At 48.4% G+C, this 16,182-nt stretch overlaps 1 protein-coding gene across 5 annotated transcripts in view; it reads right to left on the bottom strand.

Moving 5' to 3' along the window:
* Window positions 1-11,970: 11,970 nt before the first annotated feature.
* SLF2 (SMC5/6 complex localization factor 2) overlaps window positions 11,971-16,182 on the bottom strand; it is a 31,857-nt gene continuing 27,645 nt past the window's right edge. For 4 of the 5 annotated variants that reach the window (XM_074875169.1, XM_074875168.1, XM_074875171.1 and 1 more), the window contains exons 19-20: window positions 15,876-15,944; window positions 11,971-14,745 (exon numbers count right to left, since the gene is read on the bottom strand). In XM_074875169.1, coding sequence (XP_074731270.1) covers window positions 14,710-14,745; window positions 15,876-15,944 — 105 coding nt within the window. In that variant the 3' untranslated portion in view covers window positions 11,971-14,709. Of the gene's footprint in view, window positions 14,746-15,875; window positions 15,945-16,182 lie in introns of those variants that run through there. The other variant, XR_012629703.1, reaches the window with a different exon arrangement.

Below are 16,182 nucleotides of genomic sequence, written 5' to 3' on the forward strand. Positions count from 1 at the left end.
GGGCCCAGTCCCAGCACCAGCACCCTCAACGCTGGCTCATCCCCTCCACTCCACATTGACTCCCCACGAGGGGTGAGTCTACAGTAAGGGGCAAGGGGCCATCTTGACCCCACACCTTGCAGACCTGGAGCCAGACCCACGGCAGAGCTTACTGTTGAGCAGGTTGTGGTGAAGTTGCTGAGCATTGTCTAGGGACAAGGATCAGCCCTGGTGCAGGTGTCACCACCACCTGGACCTTTTAGGGTTGGTAACAGTGTCAGGGGCAGGGTGCTCCTGTAGGGACCCCGGCTAACATGCCACTCCCAAGGCCTCTGACTGCCAGGGTCCAGCCTCCTAAAAATGCTGTGAGTGGAAAGGAGAGTAGTGGAGGTTTGAATCCCCCAGTTCTCACGCATTGATGGGTCTCAGCTGAGGAGGGACCCATCTGGGTGCTTCTGCAGACAGGGTGGCTCCCATCACCTTCATGCACACTCACCAAGCACCCACCATCCCCTCACCTGGCACAAGATGCCAGGACCCGTTCCCTGTCCCCACTCCCAGGGACCCCAGGAGACCTGAGAGAGACATCACCCACCTTCTCCAGTGCTCTCTGTCCTCCCTCCCTCACCTCCTGTATGCTCCAGTGGCTAATTACTGTCTCCTTCTGTCCTCGGGCAAAACTCCAGCATCCCCTCCACACCTCGCGGTGCCTCACCTCGCTGCCCACCCTGCGGAAGTGGGATGCCCACGCACTGGCAGCCGGGCTCACCCACAGCCATGCCTGGACAGTCCTGGAGTGCTGCGCAGGCAGCAGGAGGGCAGGCTGAAGCAGCAGGCACTGCCCGCGGGGCAGGGATGCTTTTGGCCAGCCTGTCTTACCCAGGGATGGGGGGTTTGCGTGCTGCGAGGTGGCCGGTCCCCCACATCCTCTCCAAACCCCATCCCCTACCTTAGCAGAGGCGCAGCTGGAGGCTGCGGGGCCGGTTATGGGGAGAACTGGTCCATGAGCGCTGGGGAAGAGAGTGCCAGGGCTGAGATAGGGCTGCCCAAGGCTCCCTCCCTCTCCAGGGCGCTGTGCACGTCCCGTCCCGTAGCAATACTCCCTGCCCGCGCGGGCGGCACAGGCAGGCGCCCTCCCACGTGGCTGCAAGCCGAACCCAGTACAAACTGGAGCTGTGTTAGCTTCTGGCCTTGCAGTGGGGTAATTAGTGCGTGAGCAAAGAGCGAGCAGAGCCTGGCGCGTTCAGCACTGCATATTTACAGGCCCAAGCTTGCAAGGCTTTAATTAATTAACGCGACTCATCGGCAGCTGGAAACAGATCTATTTTCAGAGCCTTCGCCTGCTCTGCTGCCCCCATGAGATTAACTGAAGGAATTTAGGGCCCCGCAAGGTTGAAGGCCAGGGCCTTGCTCTTATTTGCATGGCTTTCCCAATAGCCAGAGTGGGATGTAGGCAGCAGCAGGCAGGAGCCAAACCAGACCTGACCCTCTCCCACACCTGCGTCCCTCTGCCCTGCAAAGGGGTGCTGCTGAGCCAGGAGATCTTGCTTGTGCTCCAACCTCAACCCAGAGCCAGCAAAACACCGGAAGGGGAATTTCCTGATGGAGCAGTCCTGCAGCCCCCGTCCCAGCCCAGGGGACAACTTGGAGCAGGGGGCCCTTCAGGTCATGCCACGGCACCTTGGGAAACCGCCCTTCCCACAGCCATGCAAGGAGATTTTATCCCTAATGCTCTCTACCCGTTAATCCAAACAGCCTTTAGGAAAAGGAGATGCTTTAGTGCCCTGATCACCAGCCCAGAGTCTGGTAACTGTTTAATTTCTTCTTCTTATCACTTTAACACTGTGTCCCACAGAGAGTAGGCTTGTCCCACGTCACAACCCCGTCCACACCAGGAGCAGCTGCCCATCACAGCACAGCCACACCACTCTGGCACATGGCAAAGCCAGGTGGATGCCCACGATGCCCACGCTCAGCCGGCATGTTTGGGTTCACCCGTCTCTGTCAGATAACCCTACCCACAGCAGTGGGTAGAAATGCCCACAGCCAGCTCCTTTTGCCCCTTCAATGCCCAAGGAGTCAGGGAGAAGCTGTGGCAGCTCTCATGTTTCACTTGGCACCGCACCCCTGTCCCAGTCGGCATCCCAGGTGACGCAAGGAATTATAACAGGGCCACAGCACCGTGAAATATTGATAGGATTAGCGCGGATCAGCTCTCCCAGCATACATGCTGCACTCACCCCGAGCCCAGGAGCCGCTGACCTGCATGCACTCAGGTTGCAGCTCAGCACCCGCGTCGGCAGCGCTGCCAGGTGCTCCCTGCTGGATCCACATCCAGAGACATTTCTCCAGCCACCGCCAGCCTGCAGCCTTCCTACAGGGACATGGGGGACCCCATCGCAGCACAAGAAGACATACATTAAGCTGCTTAATGCACGATACCACTGTGCCTCAGGCGCTGCTGGGTATGAAGCATTGTCTGGTTTGGTTGTAGCTCAGCTCCCACTGCCACCCTGGGCCCTAGGGGACCACCACCCTGCCTGTCACCCTGAAACATGCCAGCCCCCAGGCTTCATCCCCTCCAGTCCCCTTTCCCCTTCTCAAGTTCATCCTGCATGGCTGGGACCACAGGGGATGCCCCATGCACAGGGGTGTCCTGGGTGACTGGCAGGAGACCCCTGCCCCCAGTGCTGGGAATCAGATTTGGCCAGGAAGAGGGTTTCATTGTGGATCATAGCAGCATAAATACAAACAATTTAGCAGGATTGAATAACAGCCAGCATGAAATTGGAAATACGCTGGCAGGGGTGCACGCCATGGCAGCAGCATGTCACAAAGCCCCCAGCTTTGGGGTTGCAGTGTCTATCAAACCCAAGGATCTGCAGACTTTGGTAGGAAACTCCTTCCCAGGGCAGATCTGGCTCCTCCCCGGCCGTGCCTGCAGCCTGCCTTTTCCCTCGCCCCAAGCAAGAAAAGCAAGATAAAACCCCAGCATCTGGGATTTGGTTTGCCAGCCTCTACAGTCCTAGGGGCAGCAGGCAGCTGGACCGTTTCAAGCTGCTCTCCAGACTGGTTTGAAAGCCAGCTGGGAGTTACAAAATCACAACACTCCAGCAGCTGGGGATTTATGAAACCCACAAAAGAGTTGTGAAACTCATGCTAAAGCTGTGCCAGCCTGCACTGTGCTGAGAGGCATGTTATAACGCCAAAACTACCAGCGGAAAATTGGGTACCTTTCCCTTTCGACATGAGAAAGCAACAATGAGCAAACTAGCTTTTTCTCTAGGCCCCTCCATCCCTCAACTACTCTGCAAGATCGACATCACTGCTTTGCCTCTTTCCATGGAAGAAAAGCCCAGCGGGGAGCACACCAGCCCCACACCACAGGATCGGTCTCACTGCTCCAGCATCCGTCATCTCGGTGGTCTCCTCTGCCCACCCCAGGGCCAGCCTGCCCAGGCTCCCGGCCAGCAGCGCTGTGTGAAGCAGAAGAGCAGAAAAGACCCACGGGCAATGCCTGGAGCCTGGCAGCAGCACTCGGGGCTTGCCAGCCACTGAGTGAACACTCACTAGACTTGGCTTTGTTTCCTGAGAGCATCATGGACTCGTCAAGCCAAGCGTGATGCTCCGCAGATTAGCCCCAGGAAAAAAAAATATTCCAGCGGGCACAGAGCATGAAAGGCTCGGCAGCCTCTTCCCTTCGAGTCATTGAGCAGACTTTCCAAACCACTGTTTCTTCAGGCTGAGAGCCAACAAGGAAAATTACAATTGCAGAAGAATTTGTCTGAGAAAGTTATAGCAAGTTGGAAAAAGGCAGGGGCAGACCAGAAGGCAGCGGATCAGCCAGCCATGCTGCAGCCGCTCCAGCCCAGGGCTGTTTTGGGTAGGGACCCGACTTTTCCCTCCAGCTCAGTACAGCAGCGGAGTTGCTGCCCTGACTTCCCACAAGATCAGATGCTGGATTTCTCCCCTGTAAGTGTTCGGCAGTGGAAATTGGGATGTTTTGCCCAAGGCCATTTGTTGATGAAGGCTGCCAGGTGCCGGCAGCCCCAGCCGCAGAGCCCAGCGTGGTGCCAGGGAGGATTTTCTCAGGGGAGAAGCAGCTGAGTCACAGCAGCCTCCGATCTGTTCCCACAAGCCCGGCTGCGAGAGACGCGCGGGAGTTCACGGACAGGCGCTTGCATGGGGAGCCGGCGGGGCTTGGTTTGCTCGTCTGCAAACCTCTCTGAGCCGGTGGAAAGCATCTCCCTGGCTCGGGATCTGTCAGCAGCGCACCTGCGGGGAAGGGCTGGCGAGACTGCGGGAGGGCAGGCTCCTGACCTGCCTTTCAACCGGGCAGGGCTGTTTTGGGATGCTCCTGCAGCACAGGGGCCAAATGCCAGCAGCCACTGGGAATCCCATGGGAGAGGCAAGAGTGGCATTTCAGGGTCTCGTCCCAGCTCTGGGGCAGGAGAAGGGCCAAGGTAGCTGCAGGCGGGGAAGGGGCAGAGCCACAGCTCCAGCCCCAGAAGTGGCTAGCTCAGCTGGACTCCAGCAACCCATCTGCCCATCATCCCAGCTGCTCCCAGTAAAAGTGGGCAGGGTCCAACCTGGCCGGGGAGCACAGCAGGTTCAGTCTCTGTTTCTCCAGCTGGGTCACAGGCCCCTGTGTTTTCACCTGTGTGGCAGGTCGTGTCCCTGCCACACACTGCCAAGAGCAGTAACATGTGTTTGTGGGGTTGCACAGGGACTGGGGCAACATGGGTGGCTTTTAAGAGCTGCTCTTTTGGGTGAGCTAACCCACACCCTGCAGAGCTAAAGCCAGGAGGGTGTAATGGCTCCTGGCACCCACCCTTTGGGCCAAGCCACCAGCCAGGATCCACACCCCCATGGCTTCACCTTTTGGCCATCTGATCCCTCTGCCCAAGCGACCTCTCCCCAGCCCTGCTTGCTCCAGCCCAAAGCTCAGCTGAACCACGGGCAGTCTGCCTCTCCATCCCAGGCACTGAACCCCAATGCTGCCATCGCCGCCACCGAAGAAGAAACAACCCGAGCAGCGCAGTAAATAACCCCCTGCACACAGGCGGAGCGCTGGCAAGCAGAGCCGGGCGCATCTATCACACTCACGGTTTTTCTTCAGCTCTGACACTTTGATAGGGACGAGGGGGTGGGGGAAGGAGAGGAGCTTCCAAAATTTATGAGCTTGAATTTAAAAATACATCTCCTAGAAGCGCTGCAAAACCCGGAGATGGCAATGGTGAGTGGCTTAAAAGCTGCCTTCAGGAACGAACGCAAAAGCTGTGCCTGCCTCAGAAAGAGGGATCTGGGAAACCTGTGTGGCTGATGTTGCAAACTGTGTCCCTATTGGGATCGTTTTGCAAGTCACAGCTCCCCATGCCATGCATTACAAGTGAAATGAAAGGTAGGGGTAACAAATGACTGGTTAAAATCTTTCCAGCCCTATGGTAACATCAACTCAGCACAGATAGGATTTGGACTGTCACCTTCAGTCTCCCAGTTTCTCTACATCCCTGACCTCCCGCTGCTCCACACACAGTCAGCTTTCCAGCCCCATTTGGAAACAGATCCCCTTATGCAAAGAAAAGGGCTTGTAGTTGTAAATTTAGCTGAAAACATGTCTACCATAGGGAATCACATATCAAATAATAAAGCCAAACAAATGTCATGAAAAACAACCACAGCATCAGAGTCCTTGGTCTTTATAGATGGACTGTCCCCCAGCAGGGTACCACAGAATGAACAGCTGAAAAACGTTACCCAGTCATTAAAAACATCTAAAAGTAATTTAGCCTGAGTGACAATGATGCTCAAAGCAAGTTATTTGTCTGCTGAGATAAAATGAGCTATTTCAAGCTTGCCTTTTGTTGTCATTTTCTTTTAAAGTCGGAAAAGACCAAAAAACGCTGAGCCGACAGCCTTGTCGGCAGAGCCCAGGCACTGCGGCAGCGGCACGGGAAGCACCACCGTGAGCTGCCCTGATCCCCCCTGCCATCGTGCTCCCAACTCCCCAGTTGCAATGGACGGGGAAGAAGGTTGGAATGGACTGGGAAGACAGTCCGTGGGGCCACCGCTGCATCTCTGCTGAGTTACAGTGCCATTTAGGGTGATGGTTTTGCCATGGAAACATCTCCCTCCTAACAACAGATCTATCAGCACGTGTCCCAAAAGCAGCCTGGCATTCATTACATGGTAATTTTTGCTTCCCTGTGAGGGAGGCCAGAGACTTACCCTTTCCATGCTTCTCTTTGTGTTGTGTTTTTTTTTTTTTTAAAAAAAACCCCAAACTTCTGAGTTAACCCATCAAAAGCATGGCCTGAGCCCAAGGTTCCTCTAAAATCTCCTCATAAGCAGATTTTTGGGGAGCTCTTTAGGTACACAGAGCATTTCAAATGCCCAGTATTAAATACTTTGGGTGAAACATAACTCTTCTAAGTATAGCCAACCTTGCTCTGAAGCTCCAGGTCAGTGAAATTTCTCTGCAGCATTCAGGAACTGATCTTCTTGCTGGTTCCTTCTCCCTGTACTGTTCAACTGACTTAATGTATTCCAAAACTTGATTTTTTTTTTTTCTTCCCCCTACATAATCAGATTTTGGGAAGCTGCGGTGAGATGCTTACAAGCAGTTTTTGTCCTCAGGTGTTTTCCGAGCAGGCTGCATCCATCACGTTCTGGTGCTTTAGCACATCCCTGTACAAATGGTACGTTCAAGAGTCAGCTGAATTCCTTTGATTCATGTTCCTCCATATCCATATAGCTAATTTACCTTTATTAAAAAAAAAAAAAAACAAACAACAAAAAGAAGAAGAGGGAGCTATTAAGAAGGACAGTGTCAAGGCCAGCAGAGCGAGTGCTGGAGGGCTGGGTTAATGAGCTGCGCGGTCGCTGCTGTCCAAGTGCCCAGGCTGGCTGGAGCCAGGAGCTGCTGTCCCAGCAGGGCTGACTCAGTCCTTCATCGGGCAGAAACAGGCTGCAGCCTCCTGCACCCCTCTTTCGGGTACTTCCCTACACGCCAGGGTCTGTGGTTAACCCCACTTGCTCCAGCCTCCTCCGCTGGTGTTTTCCCAGGGGGGGTTCCTGCGTGTGTTGGGCTTGGGCCAACCCCCCCCCACCCAGCCCCAGCTGTATCCCTGTGCTTCAGGGAGAAGGTGAAACAGGAATACGGATAAATCAATCTGCCCTCGCATATAACACGAAGGCCACCCCGCTTGCCTCCCGCAGCCGGACAAGCATGCTGCCTCCCCCTCTGCCTGCGCCAGCAATGTCACCGAGCTGCTCCCTCGCAAGGACACTTCCAAGGCAAGGGAGCAGGGATTTGCAAGACACCCGTCATGATCGTTTATTCTTGTCATTTCTGACCCTCAGGGTAAGAAGAACATCAGAGCACTGCAGGCACGAAACAACAAGCTTTGTAGGTCATATCAGCGTGTAAAGTACCATTAGGAACCACAGCACGACGCATGAATAATACTCCCTTTATTCCACCGTATACCTCAATGCCCTTTAAATAAATGCAAATGGTTATTTATGGATGGGTTTATATGAGATGCCTGCTCAGGGACACAGGGCTAAAACGGAGCTGGAGCAGTAAGTTTGCTCTCTCCCCTATATACAAGTCAGAGCAACCACAGTGCTGATAGTCTTAGGGATAGTCCAAGGGATCCCAGGCAAAAGACGACCAGAGAGATCACTGTAAATCTTTATTGCACAGATTTATGCTCTATCCATTAAACGAGAGCCGCAAAACACACGTCCTTCCATGCCACCCTCCTCTCTGCAAAGGACAGCAGGGCAGGAGAAACTTTGGACTCCAAGCCTGGAAAGGGACCTTCAAGAACCGATCGCATCATTTCTGAAAAGTCAGGAACAGTCAACCTCGACTACTTTCTTTAAATCCTTTCAGCAAATAATGACCTCGATTGCCAAAAATTATCTGATAATGCAAAGGCAGTGAGAGATGTGCAGTGAGTCATCATCTCCCAGGCACACTGAACTCCCTTTTGTCTTTGCAGTGACAGAAGCCATGCTCCCAGCTGGAGTGGGGTGAGGTTGCCCCCAAGAGGCAAATCTGACACAGCAACTAGAAAGGGGAAATGCTGAATTCTGTTCTGAAGGTACCACGCAGGATTATTTTTAAAAAAATCTCATATGCTCTTATTTTTACTTCTCCTCAGCTGAAAACATCTACAGGTGAGGTGGGAGGGGAGAGGAAGGAGATCAGCTTTGGCGTGTGATTGGTTGGGTGTCACATTGTGTTCTGCTGGAGCTCCTGAACCACACAACTTGTTTTCCTAGTCTCGCTTGCAGTGTCATTAGAAAGATCAAAAAAAGTCACTGGTGTCTCTTCAGCCACAGGAGACATTTGATCCCATACACCTCACTAGGCTTCTTTAGAGCAAGGGCTGGTGGCACCTTCAACTGCAACTTCTGTTGCAGGAGCAGAAGGAGACACGCAACTGTGGACACAACAGTTTGGAAACCGTGAGATGACATGACACGAAATCCCTCAGCCATTCACATAAAGCATACAGGCAGCCCACCACACTGGACCAAAATGCTAGCATCTTGCAGGGGGTACAGGAGCAGGATGGACGCTCTGGGGTATCTCCCCAGCACACGCTTCACCCTCCAGAGATCAGCAGCCTGAAGCTTTCTCAGCCAGGGATGGCCGCTTTGACTTCATAGATCCTGATGGATTTTTCTGCCACAAAACCTTTGAACCTCCAAGCTTTTAGCATCCACAACATCCTGAGGCAAGCAGATCCCCAGCTCCTGTCTGCCTTTGTTTGCTTTGAGCTTTCCTGCTAATAAAAGAACTACGGAGTCTGAAACCAAATTACAGAGCACCATTGAATAACTTCTCTCTATTTAACATTTTTTTAGGTCATTTGATTGTTGAGCTCTCTATTTTACTTTCCAACATTACAGCTATTTCCGAGATGGAGAGACGCAGCTGACTTAAGGCCACTGCAATTTATTCCTGTTCTCTACAGACACATGCAGATTCCCTCCCAAAGGGCTAAACCTGTGATATAACCTAGAATTTAACCATTCCTGGAGCTGCTTTTCAAGAGGACACAGTTTAAATACCTCAGTTGAGATGTACCCGGGGTACTCACTGCTCCTGCGCCGAGCTCCTCGTGGGTCCCCCTGCCCCACTCAGCTGGAGAACATCCCCGCATCCCCAGCACTGAACCCCTGCCGCAGCACCCCAGCTCACTGTCAGCTCCAAACTGGAAACATCATCTCCAAAATGACTGTCGCGCTGGCTCCTGCCAGACTCTTAATTACGAGGAAGGCTGACACAGTTTCTCAGCAAACGGCATTCATGTACTGTGGGGAAAAACAGAATGAGGGCAAGAGGAAAAATGGGCTAATAAGAGAAAATCAACTGGAGGGAAAAACACGTTGTGCTGTGCAAACCTTACCATAACAATGCTGGAGCCCAAAATACTGAAAAAAAGTAGGTTAGTACACAGGGGAGTCAGGCAGTGCTCCACAAACGTGGAGGAGAGTCAATATGCAGTGCAGCACCTCGGCATCCTCACCTGCCAGGCCTCTCCCCGCAGCTTGGGTTAGGGCAAAGGGGACAGGTTCGGCTTCCAGCACACACATCAATGTGTCTGAGAGCCTAAACGATGCTGTCTGAAGAGCCCATGGCCACCCTGCAGGATTTACACTGCATTTATAAAAGCCTGCAGTGTGAATAAAGCACAAAACTTAATGCCTAGCCATCCTCTCCCCACCGCTGAGCCTGACAGCTTTAAGCTATTACTTTTATTCCAACCACAGCCTGGTGGTCAGTCCGGAGAAGAAAGGGACCCCCTGCTCCTGCCTGCACTCCAAGAGCCAGGACTTTCATCTCCAAGCAGGCTTTGAATGAAGTGAGCCCGAGACTGAGAGACTAAACCATGGAGCCTGCAAGCTGAGCCAGCTCACAGCACTTGCTACTTGGGTGAAGGATGGGCCTGGTAGCACAAAAGCATTAAAAAAAAAAATTATTTACCCTTTCTGGTTTTCTCTGCAGGAGCAAAGGAGCATTGCTTGTCCAGCTTCAGGCAGCTGCAGCAGTGAGTGCAAACCCAAAGGGAAGCACTGCGAGAAGGGTGTGAAAATAGCCCTGTATCCTGTTGCTTGGAGTCCTCCCCTACACACCATATGGGCCAAACCTGCCCTGAAGAGCTTTAGGTCTCCCCCCAGTCTGATGGCAAAGACGCCCTGATGACAATGAAGGGAACAATTCGAGTTGCCATCCCCTCCCCTATGACCTCCCTATAGGCAACTGGGAGGCAGCAGGGAAGTAGAAGGAGGTGAAACATCAGCAGCAGCTCACCACAGAGACGGGAGGCATTCAAAAAGTACAACAGATCTGAAAAGTCACCTAAAAATACATCTTAACCAGCAACTTGCAAGTATGGGGACCAGCTTCAGCATCCGCACCAAAATATCAAGATGGAAAGATGTGAATGTTTTTCTTCTCTCACCACCCAGCCCTACTTTTGATACCAGATCAAATATTCCCTTTCGAATTCCTTACTGCAAAGGCAAAGCAGCGCTGGCTGAAAAAAGCAGCAGCCAGGCAAAACTAAAAGCACCTCTGCAAGGAGAAGCCCTTCAAGGAATTTACTTTCTCTAGGGTCCTCCCCATCAGCAGTCCACACTGTGCGCCAGCACTGAAAGCCCTTTTCAACACTAAATAAGAAGGGCTCCCACCAGTAAAGCTGGCAAAACATCCACAAGGCAAAACATCAAGGTATTTCACTGCCCAGGGGGAAGATGGGAAAATAGCAATTTGAACATCATTGAGAGTGTTCTGATAACTTAAACCACAAGGAATGACCTAAATTCACTAATGATGGTCTGACCTCTCTGGGCAGCTCCATCAGAGCTCCAAGGGAGGACCCCACAGCAGCTGCCTAGGCTCCTACAAGCCTCTTCTCTGCCCCACACCAGCCAGTCCTGAGAGCCTTTTATCTTTTTCAGGATGCAGAAACAAGCATGATCAGTGCCAACAGCTGCCCCATTGGCACAGCAGGGTGTTTCCCACTGGGGAACCTTGGGCAAGAACAAATTTCAAGAGCTTATAGGCCCAAGGAATGAGCCCCCAGAATTAGGAGGGTCATCTCCAACAGCACCCTTTCTGATTTGCCCCCTCCGGTGGAATAACAAGCCACACAAACACTAGAAGCCAGTGGAAGAAAAACAAAAAAACAAAACAGAAACCCAAGCCAGGGACACTATGCTATACATACAGTTCTCCCGGGAAAGAAAAACAAACATACAAGATCAGTGTTAATACTGTGGAGTTTGAAGTGTTCCTGCTAGTGACAGGGTCAGCAGAAGAATCCTTTTTGTGACTCAACTACCTAGAAGTACTTGCTTCAGTCTCCAAGAGACAGCACAGTCTCTCTCACAAGCCCATGTGCCTGGAGTCCACCCCTGGACTAGGCCATGTCCGAGACCCAGAGCTGGCTGCTAGGCAGTGCTAAGCTTTCATGGAGGTGCACCTGGCATGTCTGTGCTCTGAAAATTACCACTGCAGTATCCATCCCTCATTGTTAAAAAAAGGTCTTTTTCCACACTGAAATGCTACCTCTAAAATCCTATCACATAGCAATCTCACCAGCTGCTCCGCCAATAATAACGGCACACTTCGTGTGTTTGTGCCAGCCATCTGCTTTTGCCAAAGATATTCTCAACTCAACTATGAGCTTTGGGGACTTCAGAGAGTTCCTGCAGCCACTGCATCAATGGAGCGTACATGTCCTACTGACCTTCAGCCAGACCTACCTGCAAGTCATTAATCACTTCTGAAATCCCCATCCATTACCAAGTTCCGCAACAGGAACAGTGAGACTATGAGATGCAGAAATAGTTTTGCTGGCAGGTTTCTTCAACTTAAAGCCAGAAGCTTTTTTTCAAGCCATACAGAGGCTTGTCAGAAAATTTAAAAAAAAAAAAAAAAACAAAACAAATCAGGCAAAGAGCCACAAATACATATTTTATAGTCAACCTTTAATGTTTTGTCTGTGACTACTGCAATAAAGTGCACCTAATTTCACATGAAATGAGATAACATGGCTCTTAATACAACCATCATAATATCAAAAGATAAACGTCAGTGCAAAATGCTTATCTGAAGACAACCAAAGCAGTTAAGACATTTACTGTGCAAACAGCCTTTTCCAACACATGTAACTTCTGGCTGGGGGCCAGTAAATGAGTCAGCAAAACACAACGGCAGCAGGTTTGCTATTTCAATTCCAGGAGTCCTGAAGCAGTGCTCCGCTCAGCAGTCCTCGTAAAGACTCTGCAGCAATGCTTTGGGATCATCTCTGTAAGGATACTAATGAGCTCCAATTCAACCTACGCCCAGGCTTAAGGAACTGGGGAATTACTACTCAGCTATAAAACAGATGGAAGAAAGTCCAGACAAAGCAGGAGGGGGAGAGGGAAAATGCAGGAATGTATACACAGACATTAGGCATGAAAACACAGGACTGGCTGAGCTAAGAACGATTTCAAGACTTTTTCCATTTATAGTAAGCTAATCAGCTGTGAACCCAAGAATGACAATGTGTACTGTAAGGCCAAAATAGGATCCGCAGCCATTTTTTTGTGAAACAGAGCTGAGGCATGCCCATTCTGTCCAGGGACATTTAATTAGAAAAGCATGTCTGGTTTTATTTTTTCATTGTTCTGTTAAAGAAAAGTAAATATCAAAGTGGCTATTTCATCCGGAAAAAAACCTCAGCAGTTTCAATGTGCTGTGAACTGCAGTACAAAAGCTGTTCATCTAAACCCCTCTCCTTTCCTTCTCCAAAATATACAGGACAGCAACTTCAACTTTACATGGTAAGAAAATATATACACATCACATACAGTAAACATTCTGCATTTTTTTTTTAAAAACTTTATACAACATTAGTGAGAAAAAAATATAAACATTAATAAAATTACATACAATATATTCAATAGAGTGAGCAACTGCTACCAGAGGGAAGGCTGATACACTATCAAAGACAAGCAGAGCAAAGGATGGCGTTGCCATACATATATAACACCATGTAATTTTTTTTTTTAGCCTAAAGCAGTTCTATTTCCAGACAAAGATACCCTTTGAGGTAGATTCTTCCAATTCTTAAATAACATGTTGAGATTAAAAAAAAGGATTTTCTTCCCCCTCCCCCCGAACAATGCCAGGAGCACAACTTTTGTTTGAACAAAGATAAGCTGATTATCCTGTGAAGGGCACAGAGTCGCTGCAGTCTTAGGCTAATTCTCTAACACTTGAAATGAAAGACAAAACATTTAACACAAATTTGCAAATAAAATACCTTCCCTATAAGACATGTGTCCACTCTATAGCAGTTCCTTTATATGTAATATACATACTTAAATTTGAAGGTGGGGTGGGGTTTTTTTGAGACTTATTTTACATTCTCATCTTGGAAAGTTGTAGGGAATTTATCATACAAGACAGGGTAATCTACAAAAATTAAAAGGAAATAGTATTATAAAATGCACATGTTAATATTATTAAAAATCTCACTTGTTACAGGAATCCCAGTTGGTGTTTCTACCTTAACTTCCTCTTCATATACACACACACATCCTACAGACAAACCACAGTGTAAGATTTAAGTGATGGCATTTGCACAGAGAGCACAAAAGGAGATCACATCTTCCTTTGATTATTTCACAAACAGCTCCTGGAGCTTTGTGTACATATTGTGTGCGCAGCAAGATTTCACCGAAAGGAATTCAGACCTCATATGGCTTTCACAGTTTTTACATAGGTGGGCCAAATGTTCATCTCCTCAAATCTCCGCTGAGCTGAGATTTTAGGATTAGCACTTTCTCCATTTAGAGAAAGTGCTGAAGCCAGATAACACAGGTGTTTGTTTCTTAAAGAGCAGTACAATACTACTGGTGTAATAAGATCTCATCTATAACTTGGGTCTTACAGAAACACTTTCTGTGCAGTCACATTCGCTGCATAAATAAATTAACACCTGAAAACAAGTTAAAATTAATACATCATTGCAATAACAAATTCCATTTTGTTATTTGATAAAACACAACCACAGAGCAAAGAAACATCCACTTAACCTGTTTGGGCACAACCATTCTTAACTTCTGTTTTGACCCTCGAGTGAAGATGAGGGCTGTCATTTGTTCACATGCAACTTTTAGATTTTGTATTTTTTAGAGACACCGGATGGTCATACCAATTCTGCTTCGCAAATTAACATGTGCAGGCAATTCTGTTATTCAGTCCAGTTCTGAACCACTTCCTCACCTGCTCACAACAGGGGAGGTCTAACACTGTGTCTGAACTCACGTTCTGTGTCACAGGGCAGCTCTTTCCCAGCCACCCTAAAACAATACTTGCAGGTGTGTGCTGGCAAGAAAACACACAGACGGTTTTCAAATATGTCTTACGATTAACAATGGAAATGAGAAAACTTCCCTCAGCTTTCAATTCAGACAGAGCTATAGAAATAGCTGGGCTTTTTTATTTTATCCACTTCAATTTTTCAGAAGTAATGTATTTGTAGTAAAAGCAATATTAATCAAATTAGATCATTGTGTTTATTTGCCTGAATCAAGCTCATGTTCTAACTCAGGTGACTGATTTCTTCTGTTCCAACCAAGGTGAAGCTCCATTCATTCTACATCTTCCTTTGTATCAGAGTTTTTCTGTTAACTTTCCCTGAACTAGGCAAGACTTCAAGAATCTGGCTCCCAGAAGTCATGTAGTATTCCCTAAAGAGTAAAACCAAAATAGTAAACAAGTCAGACAACCACTGATAGAAGAGGAGAGTAGGCAAATGTCTAGCTTGAGATCACCACAATGTGTTACAAGTCCCCAGAATTTTATTCTGAAACACTTGCCAGTTTCCCCATATGTGAGTCAACCCCAAACATCTCTGAAAAAACAACTCTGATAGAGCTGCATCATTATCAACTCATCAATTGCTGAGTAGCTTCTGCAGCCATGTGTTACTGTCTAATTCCCTTCACCCTCTACAAAAAAAAAAAAAAAAAAAAAATCACACACACTACAAACGATGTCTTTTTTGCACATTGCTGGGAGCAATTAATAGTCTTTACAGACAAATGCTTGATTACAGAATTTTAAATTGAAATAAATACCAAGCATATATGTATAATTTAAGTTTTATGCGATACACTACATTACTGGAAAGCTGAGCTTTTCTAAAACAGGTAGCTTTATATTCCAAGGCAGGACTCAAACAGTTGGTCCTATCACATTACAAAAGAAACCTTACAACTCTAGACTGGAAGAAACAGCTCCGAACTCTGGATAGCAGTAGAAATTACCCACCTATTCCACCAAGGCCAGCTAGCTATCATGAAGGCAAATATGAATGAGACATTATTTACTACTGCATTTTCAAAGCATGAAAGGCTTTTCCTAATCATTGCATGAAAAGGGGGAGGAGTTATCAAGAGCCATTAAACATATGTGGATAGAGCCTTGGACTCAAGTAGTCTCGAAGTCACACACTGCCAGACCACAGCAGGAAGTGCATCACTACATTCCTGTTCCAACGTCCTTTTTGAAGCATCTAATAACTATAATCAGAGACAGGCCCTGTGACTTGACTCAGTACTAGCATTTTAGTGTATTATACAAGCCATTTACAAAAGCATTACTTTCAAGGATAAAAGATAAATCTTGGTTTTGTTGAAGGCAGCAAAGTAAGAATTTTAACTAAAATCTATTCTAATACATCTAAGTGTATTCCACAGCCATGCCATTTATGAAGAAAAAAAATCTCTTTGAAAGAATATGCTATTTTCAAATGCTAAAAAATGAGTTAAATGCACCCTGCGACATGAAAAGAGAGAAAAAGGTTTCATTACAGTACCTGAGTAAGCTGAGTGGTTTGTATCATATCTTGCCATTTGCCATATATTCTAGCAACTAAATCTTTCACCTGCAAATTCAGATTGATTAGTTTAGCCATTTATGTTAAAAAAAGCCAGAATTATAGCCCCTGTCTCTCCCCCTGCACCAAACCCATAAAACCCCAGATAACCCAACACCCAAGGTTTACAAGAAGAACAATTTTACAGCTGGCTTTAAGTATCACCACCACCTTGACTCCAACCAGATCCCTGTAATTTCGGACTCTGAATTCATGTACTCCACACAAACATATTACAGGCACATGA

This window comes from Strix uralensis, chromosome 7, assembly GCF_047716275.1.
Source record: "Strix uralensis isolate ZFMK-TIS-50842 chromosome 7, bStrUra1, whole genome shotgun sequence".
NCBI lineage: Eukaryota > Metazoa > Chordata > Aves > Strigiformes > Strigidae > Strix > Strix uralensis.